Here is a 13,899-nt window from a genome sequence, read left to right on the forward strand (position 1 = left end):
GGTAGGGGGCGGGAGGGGTGGGAGACACCAGAGGGGGCGGAGCCCAGGCTGAGAAGGCTCTGAGCCTGTGTTGTCAGTCAGTGCTGATCTGCCAATCAGCTTCAGCTGGGGATGGGGCCATGGACCTGGGGGCGAGGCCTAAACCTCCTAAAAGGCTAGGGCAGTGGTCAGCAAACTGCCGCTCTCGAGCCACATGCGGCTCTTTGGCCCCTTGAGTGTGGCCACGAAGTTTCAATCGCACTGTACGTGCACGCCCGCACATGGTATTTTGTGGAAGAGCCACACTCAAGGGGCCACAGTTTGCTGACCATTGGTAGGGGAATGGGGTCCTTCCTGGTGCCTGGTCATCATCAAGTGATTCTGTGCCTTGGGTGTTCTGTCTGGCTCTCTCCCCTGCTGAGTTCTTAGCCATGCTCAGCTTCTCTGCAGGGCCTCAAGAGGGGTGGGAAGGAAGAGATGTACGTCCAGCCGCCCCGAGCCTGTGCTGTCATGGAGCCTGTGGGTGGTGGCAGTGTGGGTTTACTGTGAGGGGCCCTAAGGGACAAGAGCTCAGGAGGGAGGATGTTATCTTAGCCTCTACCTCCAAGTCCCTTTATTCCTACTTATTCACTCACTTATGAGTACCTACTGAGTGATAGCTGGGGGCAGGGAGTTGACAAGGATCTCACGCCCAGTAGGAGGGACAGGAATCTAAGCAGGCAGATGACACAGTGCAGTGCCTGCCAGAGCTGGGGAGGCACGGGGCTGTCAGAGCACTGAGGGCCGAGGGAGGCTTCCTGGAGGATGCCACTTGGGACCAGGGTCCTGAAGGATGAGTAGGAGTTCGTTGGCCAGGCTTGTGGGATGGTGGGAGAAATACAGCAGGCAGAGAGAACTGGGTGGGCAGAGGCACAGAGGGGGTGGGCGTGGACTCTTGGAGAATGGGAAGAAGTTCAGTCTGGTTGAGGCATGAGGGCCGGGAATGCCTCCGCAGAGGACGTTCCTGACTTCATGCTGTCGTGTTGTGAGCTCGGAGGCTTTGGGTAGCAGAGAGGCGTGATAGGGTGACACCTTAGAAAGCTCTGTCCAGCAGCTGCCTGGTGGCTGGCTGAAGGCGAGAGGCAGCCAGCTGGTTAGGGACAAGGCTGTTTCCACAGCCAAGTGACAGATGGTGAGTCCTGGATTAGGGCAATGGCAGTGGGAGGAGACAGGAAGGAGGTGGGGTGGCCAGCACCAGTCCTGGGGAGGGCCCCCAGACACCTGGGCTTCTGGCCTGGTTTGGGGAGCAGGAGTGGGGCCCCCTTTCTCTAAGATCTTAGCTTGGTTTGTCAGGAAGCATATTCTTGCCCTGGGAGGACAGGATGAGAGCCCAGCAGAGGTGACAGGAACCAGGACTGTCTTTATCGCATTTGGGCCACTCTGATGCCCCCAGATTAATATTCTCTTTGTACATATGGGGAAACTGAGGCACAGAGAGAGGAAGGCTTTGCCGAAAGTCCCTAGCAAGGTCCTTGAGGTATAGGCAGGGGGCATTTTTACTCTGGGTGTGGTCATTGGTGGGTGCACCAGCTTGGCCTCCACCCCTTTCCTATCCTGGGACTTTCTTCTCAGTTGAGGATCTATCTCCCACCCTCTTTTCCCCTCAACAACTCCCCCCAAAACAAACAAACAAACAAACAAACAAACAAAAATAAGCGAATCCCACCTGACTTTTGGGCAAAGCCTCATCAACACCCAGCTAATGAAGGTGAAGGGCTTCCTGGGTGGATAGGTGAGCACCAGGGGCTGACAGGCAGGTGAATGGAGGCTCGGGTGCTGAGGACGGCCTCGCGATTCTGGTGCCTCGAAGGCAGACTTGAGGCAGCCCAGGAAGGATCTGGCGGGAGCGTCCAGCCTGATGCTTATAGATGGAGCAAATTCAGTGATGCAGCTGTGAGAGCAGCTGGATCTGGAAGAGATCTTAGAGTTGGGTCCGTGGGACTTGCTGATGAGTTGGCTGTGGGGTCTAAGAGAGAGAGACCTGAGCAAAGGGCGACACGCTGTTAACAGAAAGGAAAAGACTAGCGGAGGAGCAGGGGTTTTCTGTTCTGTTTGTTTGGCGGTGATGGTGGTGGGGGTTCCCGACAGAGAAATGCAGTTCTGGATTAGACGTCTTCTGGAGAAAGATTGAGCCGTCTACTGGATATCCATGTGGACAGAGAGCCTGGTGTTCAGCGGGGAGGCCAGGGTTTGAGATAAGAATTTGAGACACTTTCCATGGTCAAATACACAGCCTCTTGAGACGGATAGGTGTGTGTCACATCCCTGTGCTCATCTGGCACAAGCACTGCAGGACCATTGGTGTTGTTGTTATAGAACCCTCATTCACTCGTTCCCTTGGCCCCCAGCCTTCATCCCCTCCTCCGCTCCCCTCTCCTGTTTCCCTCTCCATCTTTCCTCCTTCCCAACATCCTGGGGTCTGTCTGTCCAGGGGAAGGTGTTTGCTGAGGAGGGAGCCTACAGTGCATGGCCGTGGGGCGGGGTCATTGCCTTCTCCCCGCCTGAGCTGCCTGTCTCTTCCCAGCAGTGCTGAGCCCGAGAAGCAGGAAGAGTTCCCAGCCCGCTAGCGAAGGCTGACCCTTACTCGGTCGGCCATGTGCATCCTGCAGGCCCAAGGCCTGGGTGCCCCCTTCCCTGGATCTCCTTCAGCCCAGAGTCCATAGGGCTCAGGCAGTGCCTCTGCAGGATGCCCTGCCATCCCGCCCCGAGTCCAAGGAGCAGGAGCATCTCTGTCCGTCAGGGTGGGGGATGGGACTGGGGAAGACTGATAGGCTGTGGGCCTGCAGACTGTACCCACGTCATCTCTGGGAGAGCCAGGGATGGCCCGTGCACTCCCCTCCCCCAGTTTCCTCTGACCTGCCCCTCAGTAACAGGTGCCTTGATCGCCATGGAGAGAGCACTGGACTTGGAGTCCGAAGGCCCCTAAGAGTCCAGTCCTAGGTCTGGACCGCCTGGCCCGGCCTCAGTACCTTCTCTGCAGAGCAGAACAGAGGGCCCTGGAGTCCTCTTCTGGGGTCCCCCTGAGAGGAGTGTGTGTGGGCGCCTTCTCAGCTGGCTTCAGACAGGCTTCCCTGGCTGGGGGGCGGGTTTGGGCCACGGCCTGGGCCGCGGGCCCGGCCGGCGCTCCAACTGCCTCTGTCCGTAGTGCACTGCCAGAAGATTGTCCACAGGGACATCAAGCCATCCAACCTGCTCCTGGGGGACGACGGGCACGTGAAGATCGCCGACTTCGGCGTCAGCAACCAGTTTGAGGGGAACGACGCCCAGCTGTCCAGCACGGCCGGCACCCCGGCGTTCATGGCCCCCGAGGCCATCTCTGATACCGGCCAAAGCTTCAGTGGGAAGGTGGCTCCCAGGGCCTGGGCTGGGTTGGGGTTCAGCAGCAAGGGGTGGGGTAGCTTGCAGTGAGGCCTCATTTCCAAGCTGAAGACGCCAGGGTCCTGTATCTCGGGGGTGAACACCGAACACAGTCCCTTCCTTCATAATTACCTCTGCCTAGAGTCTGACAAACGCCCCAACTTTGGCCTCCTCTCGTGTTCCAGCAAAATGTCCCCAAGGCGCCCCTGCCAGCTGCTCTGTGCTGAGTTCTGGATGGGGCTCTGGAGCAGGCAGAGCCCAGACAGCCCAGCTCTCTGCCCTTCTGGAGGTGGCAGGGTTTGAACTAGGCTTTGAAGAATGGGGAGGATTTGAGGAGGAGGTGGGGCCCAGAGAGCATGGGGGCACAGGCTTGGGGCACAGTGGGGCTCGGGCAGTGCGAGGCCTGGAAGTTCAGGTTTTCTCCTGAGTGAGAGGCAGTGGGCAAAGCTTTCTGAGCAGGGGCTGCAGTTCCCTGTGTCCCCCGCACATGCCTGTTCTCACCTGTGGAATGATGGCTCCCCCCCTGCACCCCGCATCCTGCCAAGGAGGCATGTGGATGCCTGTGTGGGGTGTGGAGCTCAAGAGAGAAGTCAGGGGTGTAGATAGAGATTCTTTTTTAATTTTTAATTTTCAATTTTTAAAAAATATGTTTTTATTGATTTGTTTTAGAGAGAGAGGAAGGGAGAGGGAAAGGAGATAGGAACATCAATCAGCTGCTTCCTGCATGCCCCCCACTGGGGATCGAGTCTGCAACCCGGGCATGTGCCCTGACTGGGAATCAAACCAGCAACCTCTTGGCATGGGAGGACGCTCAATCCACTGAGCCATGCCAACTGGGCTAATTTTCAATTTTGATATAATTCCAAATTTACTGAAAAAAAATATAAGAAATAAGAAAAAAGTTACTGACATTTTGTCCTATATACCTTTTCACCACTCTCCCTGTGTTTATGTGTAACCGTATGACATTCTTCTGAACCATTGGAGAGTTAAGTTGGAGATCTCCTCCTCCTTTATCGTTAAATACCTCAGCGAATTTAAAAAAACAACACAAAAAACAGGACATTCTCTTATATAACCTCAGTACAATGATCAAAATTAGGGAATGTATCACTGATGAAAGACTGTTATCTAATCAGCCTTGTTCAGATTTCACCACTTGTCCCGATACTGTCCTCAGAGCCCTGTCTTCCTCTGGTTCAGGGCCGGATCCAGAGCCCGTTGCTTAATCCACTGTCACATCCCTGGTGTCCTTTCATCTGGAAGAGCTTGGCTTCTCTCTCTCCCCTGACCTTGACATTTTGAAGAGAACAGGCCTGTTACTTTGTAGAATGATGTCAGTTTGCATTTGTTTGTGTTCCTGGATTGGATTCAGATGAGGCATCTGTAGCGAGAATATGTAGGTAGAGATTTGAGAATATACTCCCATACGAGATAAAGCAGATACCAGGAGAGGAGGTGGGGTTCCAGAAGGGGAAACAGAGAGAGCACATGCTAGAACCAGAGCGTGGGGGAGCTGGGGAGAGTTATGGACTAGCCCTCGGCCTGGGCAGGGCTGTTTCTGGGGTCCGAAAGAAGGCATATGGTGGCTTCTCCAGTGGATCACTAGGACGAGGCGTGATGAGCTGGTTTAGCATGTGTAAGTTCAATACACCATCGTTTCCGGCCGCATTTGTGATGGGTACAGCAAATGTGACCTAGAGGTAAAAGAGGTTTGCACCTGTAGAGTTGAAAATGTATCTAGTTTGGGCCTGTTCCAAAGAAACTTGGAATCCCTGAAGGGCAGGGCCAGGGCTCAGCACAGAGTCGGGCATGGAGCCAGGGCCTGGGAGTGTTTGCTGAGTGACTACATGACTGAGGAAGGAGGTTCCCTGCACGCCCTCTCCCACAGCCCACTGCAACTGGCAGGCAAGGGGTGTTGGTTCATTCTGGGGGGACTGATGGGAGCTGTTTTCTTTCTAGGCCTTGGATGTGTGGGCCACGGGGGTCACGCTGTACTGCTTTGTCTATGGGAAGGTGAGTGCTGGGTGGGCTGGCGCCATGGGCTGGGCCCAGCCGAACCAGGGTGGCTGACAGGAGCAGGCCCTTCCTCTGTGTCCTAAAGTGACGTGACATTTGAAAGGGGCCACTGGTCTCAGAGAAGACCGAGGGAAAAGAGGCTTTTTCTGTTTTTCTCTTATCCCCTTGGGAGGGGATTCATGTGCAGGCGTCCTGGGACAGCAGCCACCCCGAAGGCAGGGATGGATGGTGGAGTCGCCACCGCTCCAGCCGAGTGCTCCGGGTCCTGTCCCTCGATGCCATTCATTTACACACATTCACTCAGTCGGTCATTCATGCAACCAATCGGTTTTGACTCCTGCTCTGGGTCAGGCTGGGCCTTGGGGACACCCGACACTGACTTGGCCGAGATCCCTGTCCCCAGGTGCTCCCACTCTAGTGACCACACTGAGGGGCAGGAGGGAACCTCAGTGAGCATGTTCCCAGATCCCAGGCCTCGGAGTGGAGGCCTCCCTGCCGGCAGCTGTAACCGGGTGGGTACACCCAGCCTCATGGTTTCCTCAATGACTGATTTGGTCAGTCAGTGTTTGTTGAGCACCTGCTGTGTGCCAGGCCCTGGACGAGTTAGACGAGGTTCCTCCCGACTAAGGGGTCCTAGAGAGATGGGGCCGGTCTCCAGCACGCGTTAAGGCTCTGGGCCTACATCCTTCGTCTGCTTCTTCACCCCAGTGCCCATTCATCGATGACTACATACTGGCCCTGCACAGGAAGATCAAGAATGAGGACGTGGTGTTTCCTGAGGAGTGAGTAGTCCGCCACAGGGGCTCCTGCCCACCCCCAGGGAGGCGGGTCTTTAGCAGAGCTTTTGCCCTTTGATCTCCCACCTGCAGACCTGGAGGTGGGGGTGCTGCTCCTGGGAGGGCCCTGAGCAGATGGAGGTGGGACTGGCTCAGGGCCTCTGAGACATCTAGTGGGATGGGTCTCTGTGCAGATAGAGCTCTGAGGCTGGGAGTGGGGCAGGGTGACCATGTCACACATTCACACTGCTCCTTCACAGAAGGCCTCCAGGGGGGCCAGGGCACCACCCCCATGCAGACTCTGGACCCATGGGGAACCTTCACCACCCCCTCCCCACAGGTGGGCAGGGATTTCCAGATGCCAATGTGCTGCCCCGTTTCACAGATGGAAAAGTGGAGTCCTGGGGGAAAGTTATCAGTGGGCCTGGGATTGGAAGCCAGTCCCTCCTCTCCCTCCCTTTGTGACTGAGGTCTCTGAGCCCAGAGGGACTGTATAGAGAGGCCGCCCTGCTCATCCACGGTTCTTCTCATAATGACATTGACTACCAAGGCTCCTCAGTCTTCAGGGCCCTCCTGCCATCTGCCCAAAGTGCCCACGGCAGGTCACAAGCCAACCTAGGAGTTTTCCTCAGTGACTTCTGCTCTCCCGTGCCCACTGCCTGTCTGGTCCCCAAGCCCTCTAAAGTCCACCTCTTAACCATCTCGTAGCTGCATTGCCACCTGGGTGCCTGCCTGGGTCTCCCTGCTGTCAGCCTCCATCCAGTCCAGCCACCAGTCAGGCCAGGTTGACCCTGATAAAGCACAATAAATCTCACCATATCTTCAGCTTTTTGCGAGGCTTCCCAGAGCCCACAGGGAGAGGCCACGCCCTGGCCCTGGCATTCCAGGATGTCTGGGTCCTGCCACCACACAGCCTCCTTGCCCTGCAGCACCAGGCATCTGGATTCCGACCCTTCCCTGCCATTGCCAGTCTCCTGGGCCTCTGCTCCTGCAGGACCCCTGCCAGGCCAGCGTCCTCCCAGCCAGGATTCAGCACCTAGGACAGCAGAGGGCACCAGGGCCAGCAGTCCCAAGAGTGGGTTCACTCTCTGCAGGCTTGTAGGGATGGGCTCCCCAAGAATGGTAGCAAAGAAGCCCAGAGTTTGGGCAGAGACAGTCCAGGCTGATGTGGGGCTGACTGTCCTGGTCCCCTGTCCCCTGAGTCCCTCCTCCCTGCCCTCACTCTGCTCGGCAGCCATGTGCTAACCCGCTCACCTCTCTGGGCCTCGGTCTCCTCTATCATGTGAGAATCTTTCCTGCCACCTCCCAGGTGCAGGAGAGGATAAGACGCCGAGTGGCAGCGTCTGGTGTCCTATAAAGTGACTCTTCACATTATTCCAGGGGCATCCCTAGGGGTGCCCCCCTGCTGTCTGAGCAATGAGGGGTGGGTGTGTCTCTGCCCTGGGGTGCTAATCAGGGAACCCCTGAAGCAGGATGGGGAGGGAGAGGTGGGAAGGAAATTATCCTCATCAACCATCTCCCCTCATCTCCTTCCTTCCTCTCTTTAGGCCAAAGGTCAGCGAGGAGCTCAAGGACCTGATCCTGAAGATGCTAGACAAGAATCCCGAAAGGAGAATTGGGGTGCCAGACATCAAGGTGGGGGAACCATAGACCTCAGTTTCTCCTGTGGAGACCCCTACCCCGGGACTTGTGGGTTGGTGGGCATTGGGTTCCCTCAAGGCTGTTGGTGGTGACATGCCCATGGGCCTTTGCTCACTGGGTGTCTGTGCGTGTGTCCCTGACCCTCCCTGCCCTCCTGACTTTGCAGTTGCACCCGTGGGTGACCAAGAACGGGGAGGAGCCCCTTCCCTCAGAGGAGGAGCATTGCAGCGTGGTGGAGGTGACCGAGGAGGAGGTGAAGAACTCGGTCAAGCTCATCCCCAGCTGGACCACAGTGGTAAGAGGGTGAGGGGTCCTGGGAGGAGGGCGTGGCCATCGCCCGAGACTAGCTCTCTGCTGGGCCCTGTGGGGGTGTAGAAGGCCGCCTGGTGGGCCAGCCCCGATGCTACCAGAGGCCCCTGTTCTGCTGGCTTTCCTGGAACTGTCCTTGTGGCAGGAGGAGGGACAGGGTCGGAGAGCCAGGGTGCAGCAGTCGCTCCTGGCATGTCCCTCAGGCCGCTGCACAGTTTCCTCTGCGCTGTCCGGCACAAGCACTCCTCACCCCATCCTTCCCGCCTCAGCTAGGAGGCATTTCCCATGCCCTCAGGATAAAGCCCCACTTTCAGCGGGACATCCCAGGCCCCTCAAGGCCTCCTTCTGGCCTCTGAGTCCCCCAGGCACCAGTTGCACCGGGTTCCTGCCAATTCCCGGAATTCACCCTCAACCATCGTCCTCCGTGCCCTTATCCTTCCCTCTGCTGGAATACTCTTCCTTTCTCTGCCCACTCAGCACGGCCCACCTAGCAGCTGCCCCCCAGGGAGTCCGAGCAGAGGCTGCCAGTGGGTCTGGTGCTTGGGGGACTGTGTTCCTCATGCTGACTGACCTGCCCTCCCTAGATCCTGGTGAAGTCTATGCTGAGAAAGCGGTCCTTTGGGAACCCGTTTGAGCCCCAAGCACGGAAGGAAGAGCGCTCCATGTCTGTCCCAGGAAACTTACTGTTGTAAGTACCGGTGGGCTGAGACCTGCAGGGCACCCCCTGGGGTGGGGCGGGGTGGGGGCACATCCTCCCACTCTCACTGTCACTGGGCCGTGAGGCTGAGCTGAAACCAAAATGTGGGGTTTGAGTCCGAATTTGTTGTCTCACAAAACTGAAGAATGGATTCGCAGACAGAAGGGGTTAGTGGAAGCAACGTTTATTGAGAGAAGCCAGTCCTGGAAAAGGTACAGCTGGGGCTCCAAAAGCCGGCCACTGTCCAGAGCTTCCGTTCCATGTTGCAGTTGGGTGTAGTTCAGCATCCAAGCTAATTAAAGTCCATTAGTCCCATGTGTAGAGTCCCAGGTGGCTTATGGCACCGGAGCCAGGAACCTCGGACGCTGGAGAATGAAGGAGAGGAGTGCACGCTCTTTTGTACCCATGCTTGCTAGCTTCTGATGGGTTCTTTCAAAGACTTCTGCCTTAGTAATATTCTTGTGATTGGTTATTTGCAAGCTGCCTGTCTTAGTAATATCTATACATGTCTCCCGCATGTGCCTTTCTTTCCCGCCCAGCTGGGCTGTCTTAGTAACTCCGCCTAGCTGGGTGCCCTGGTTCTGCTTCCCCCTCCCTGGTCCCGGTCCCTGTCTACCTAGCTTCCCTCTGTCTCCTCAGGGGGATACTCAGCTGGGCCTCCGAGGTGCCGGTTTGCACTCCTTTCCTCAGCCCATGGTAGGGTTTGCAGCAAGGCCTCATGTCTGCTCCTCATAGAAGGGTGGCTCGGCTGTGGAGGGAGGGAGCTTCTGCCGACTTCCCGGCGTGGGGCGGTGCTGGCTGCTTTCCTGAGTGGCCCATGCTACCTCCAGCCATTGCGGAGGCCCTGTGCCTGGTCAGCGCTCTGTAAACGCTTGTTCAGCAAGTGAGCATGGACAGGCCAGCTGTCCGGGCCAGGGAAGAGGAACCCTCCTTTGCTGAAGGCTCCCTACTGTGAACCAGGCATGTGCGGTCACCACCTGCTACAAGTCAGAAAAGCAGTTCCGCAAACCTCCGAGAGCCTGGTCTTCAGCTTGTCCACCTTCTCCCACTAAAATAAAATAAAAGTCAGTTGGGGATGCCAACCAGGTCTGCTGGAGTTTGCGCACAGACCTGCAGACAGAAAGCCAGGCGAGGGTCCTGGACCCGCATTTGGCCCTGAGACGCGGGTGCCTTCCTCTGGCCGGGGAGGGAGCTGCAGGGAGGAGGAGCTGTGTCTCCAGCCTGCTGTGTGGGGAAGGCGTGCTCCCCAGAGGGAGCCAGACACAGTCCAGGTACCTCGGCCTCCCAGGAAGGAGTCTGTTCACTTGTGCTGTCCAGGGGCCCAGACAAGGGCTCTGTGAGGCCGCCCTCTCATGAGTGGGCCCTTTAGAAGTGCCGGTCCCCTCATCATGGACAAGCTGGTGTCTGCTCCCTGCCAGAGGTTGCTTACCCTCAAGGATATCCATATACCAACCTCTTTTCCTCCTCTTGACAGACTTTCTGGTCAGTGAGGGGTGAGGGGTAGAGTCTGGGAGAGACCTCGGTGTCACTGAACTTCCCATTCCCTTGTCTCTTCAGTAAGTTGGCCAGGCCTGGGGAGGGGCTTCTTTGGCTCCTCTAGGTCTGCAGGCCTCGGTGATGGAATTGGGCTTAGTGCAGGGAATCACATACTTAGCATCCAATGCAGCCGCTTCTGAGAGTGAAAGAGGAAGCTATTACTAACGATGCCAGGACTACATGCATAGTCAAAGCCATGCCAGCAAACCTGGACATCTGGTCACCCTAGCTCAGTGCCTGTGACTCAGCGCCCCCTAGTGGTGGGACAGGCCAGTCACAGGCTAAAGACATCCTGTACCCACCTAATCTATGCCTCGCCCAGGGCTGGACTGCAAGTGAGGAAGGGAATCATTGTCCTTTTATAGCCATGTTAATGGGGAGACAGGCCAGTTCCCTTTATTAAGTATTGGGCCTAATACTCTCCAGCTATAAAAATCTGTAATTCTGTGACTCAAGTTTAATTTTGCAAAGCAGGTTTTAAATTTGTCCTTGATTGACTCTATTTTGTATGCTTTGGGATAATAGTTGAAGCTCTACAGTCAAGTTAAATGGAATTGACCCTTTTTTTAAGATATCAAAACCCGTTCATTGGTCATTTTAAAAAGAAAGGTCTTAGGGGGGAAATCAGATACTGGAATCTGTTGAACGTGTGACATCATCCCAAGATTGACGGGTTACTCTACCTGTGCACAAGACAAAGAAAGTGTAAAACCAAAGCCCTCTGCTCAGGACTGTGGGGGCTGATCTAGGCCTACGTGGAAGGCCTGCGAGGGCGCAGGGAGGTCAGCCAAGTCCGATCGTGTGAGGCTCCAGACTTCATCTCTGGGCAGTAGGGAGCCATGGAGTGTTGTAAGCCAAGATTTGTGGTAGGGAGACCAGCAAGGGGCCACGACGCAGGAAGGCGAACTTGGGATGCCTGTGAGTGTGCGGGAGAGTGTCCTTTCTGAGTGTATGTTCTGAGCCCTAAGGTCCCTCTGCCCCCTGTATCCCCTGAACAGGAAAGACGGGTGTGGTGAAGGCATCAAGAGCCCGGAGCTCCCTGGTGTCCAAGAAGATGAGGCTGCGTCCTGAGCCCCTGCATGCGCCCAGGTCCACCCAGCAACACGCTCATCCTGCGCCTCCAAAGGCCCCTGCACTCATGCCGACAGCCGCCCCTGCGGGCAGGGGGCTGGGGACTGTGGACCCTCTCCTGGCTCCCCTCCCCCCGTCATGCTGCATGACCTCTGCGCGTGTCCGAGACAGGATTGGAATGTGTGTCATCTGGGGTTTGGTGGGCAGGGCTCCCTCGAGCCTTTCTCCTCGTCTTGGCTCTCCCCGTGGAACCCACGTTGTGGGGAAGGTAGGTACGCTCGGTGCCTTAGAAACCCCACGTGGCTCGTCGGCAAGGCCCAGAGGCAGGAGGCGAGAAACCGAGATGGCAGGAGGAGGCCTGGCTGACCACCACGGCAGAGACCTCCTGCTGGGGCTGGGCAGGCCGGGCTCAGCTGCCACACACATGGAGGGGTGTACCCTGCCCCCTCGGGGGGGGGGGGGGGGGCGCTGCCAGAGCTCGAGTCTGCTGAGAACACTGGTGTGGAGTCTCTGAGTCTTTGATGGGTGTTCCGGGGCCTCACTGGGGCAGGGGCCAGTATTGGAGAATTCAGATTCTCGTTTTGTTGTCTTTTACTTTTGTTTTTTACATGGGGGCAAGGGGCTACAAAGACCTGCTTGGGAACAGCACATGACCTCTCCAAAGCTTTGGGTGGTTCCTAGTGCACCCCACCCTTACGTGCAGCCAGGTGAGCTGAACTGACCGTGCTGGATTGTGTTTCACACCCAGCACTAGCCAGAGAAAGGGCTGAATTCAACTCTCAGCAGAGACCTGAGCCAGGAACACCACGTCTTCCCTGCCCGCATCACTCCCTCTGTGGCTCCTCAGAGCCATGGCTGCAGAAGAGACACCAGGGGCCGACATGGCCTGAGAGCCCTGGACTCACAGGGCCGTGGCCTTGCAGATGCTGAAGTAACTGGAACCCAGTCTCCAATCCTACACCGGCCTCCCCATCTGGCCCAGAAGCTGCCCTCACATTCCTACGCTGAAGGACAAGCTGCCCACGGTGAAGGCCGCCCTAGAGTGGGCCCTTGGTGGGGCGTGCATGCTGGCAGGTGGCCATGGAACGGCAGGCCTTCCACCACTGCCTCACCCCAGGACAGTCGCCATCCAGCCTGCCCCGAGCTGGAGGGCTGGACTGTGTGTGTCGACTCGGCCAGGCTGGGGCAGACATCTCTGTGGAACTCCTTGATGGCGTGGTGTTCGCTGACCAAATGCTCAAGAGATTGGCCTCCAAAGGAAAGCAAAGCAGGACTCATCAGATACCTCCCCTGAAAACGTGGGCCAAACAAGCGGGTACAGTGGCGGGCGTGGGTTTCATCTCGCAAGAGGACTTGTGCCGAGAAGGAAGGGAGGCCGGGCCGGAGGAGGGTCCCTCCTGCGCATCTCCGTGCCTGTGGGTGTCCGTCGCGCCTCCGCACACACGCATGTGCGTGCCCATCCGCTGCACAGCACACTCGCATGTCTTGCACTGGCACATGCATCTGTAATATAGTTTCTATGTCTATTTAAGACTATGAGCAGCATGTGGCCCGTCATCAATGGGTCCACGTTTCTCCCTGGCTCCTCTCCGCTAAGGCATTGTAACCAGGGCTTAGGAAACAGTTCGGGACTGTTTTTAAGAACACTGTCATAGAGTTCGTAGGAGGCCGGTCACCGACCCGAAAGCTTTCGTTGAGCATCTCTGCGCTGGGGCCTGGCGGGTGGGGCCTCAAGGGGGCGACGTCCGTCGGACTTACCCTCGCAGAGCTCCAAGGTGAGCCTGGCTTCGTTGGCCAGGTCACAGCCTGGATGGCGTGCTGACCCCACCGCCGTGGGTTTGGGTTGGCATCGTTTTTGAACGTAGCACAAGTGATGAATAAACTCCATAAGAGTGTTATAAACATTAACTTCTCAGGAAGTGAGTTAAAAACATTAAAAGCCCTTTCTTGAGTTAAAACAACAGCACTTTGTGTGTATATTCTGTGCTTCTGGGTGTGTTTTCTCGCCAGCTGGCTGTGCTTGCATTTCTGGGAAGGTCTGAGCAGGACCGTGGTGGGAGGGGCTCTGGGGGGAAGGAGAAGAGGAGAGGGAGGGAGGAGGGTTGGCTCAGGCTGCTGAGCAAGTCCTGTGGCTCCTGCTTGGAACCACAGGGTGTTGGGGAGCCAATGGGCTGCTCGTGGGGCACCCGGCCTGTTTCACAGGGGCCCAGGGGCGCCGGGGTCTGGTCCTCAGGGCTGTCTACTCCCCGTGTGGCAGGAGTCCCAGTGGAGCCTTACAGGAGCCCTGTGACGTGGGCCCCGTGTCCTCCCTGTGCCCCCTTGGCCTTGGGCACTGGCCTGGGGTTTTTGGACGCCACAGCTTCCTGCTGATCCTAGGGCCCTCATGGCCACGATGAAAAGAGTCATCGTTGAGGTCAGACAGCCTTGAACTTGGATCCAGCTTTGCCATTTAATCGTCGTGTGACCTCGGCAAGT

At 57.0% G+C, this 13,899-nt stretch overlaps 1 protein-coding gene across 5 annotated transcripts in view; it reads left to right on the forward strand.

Moving 5' to 3' along the window:
* Window positions 1-13,385, forward strand: part of CAMKK1 (calcium/calmodulin-dependent protein kinase kinase 1, alpha) — a 27,739-nt gene extending 14,354 nt beyond the window's left edge. For all 5 annotated transcript variants that reach the window (XM_014541957.1, XM_014541955.1, XM_014541956.1 and 2 more), the window contains exons 10-16: window positions 3,164-3,363; window positions 5,338-5,391; window positions 6,103-6,176; window positions 7,718-7,805; window positions 7,978-8,106; window positions 8,705-8,808; window positions 11,352-13,385. In XM_014541957.1, coding sequence (XP_014397443.1) covers window positions 3,164-3,363; window positions 5,338-5,391; window positions 6,103-6,176; window positions 7,718-7,805; window positions 7,978-8,106; window positions 8,705-8,808; window positions 11,352-11,424 — 722 coding nt within the window. In that variant the 3' untranslated portion in view covers window positions 11,425-13,385. The remainder of the gene's footprint in view (window positions 1-3,163; window positions 3,364-5,337; window positions 5,392-6,102; window positions 6,177-7,717; window positions 7,806-7,977; window positions 8,107-8,704; window positions 8,809-11,351) is intronic.
* Window positions 13,386-13,899: the final 514 nt, after the last annotated feature.

This window comes from Myotis brandtii, unplaced genomic scaffold (assembly GCF_000412655.1).
Source record: "Myotis brandtii unplaced genomic scaffold, ASM41265v1 scaffold284, whole genome shotgun sequence".
In the NCBI taxonomy this organism is placed as follows: Eukaryota; Metazoa; Chordata; class Mammalia; order Chiroptera; family Vespertilionidae; genus Myotis; species Myotis brandtii.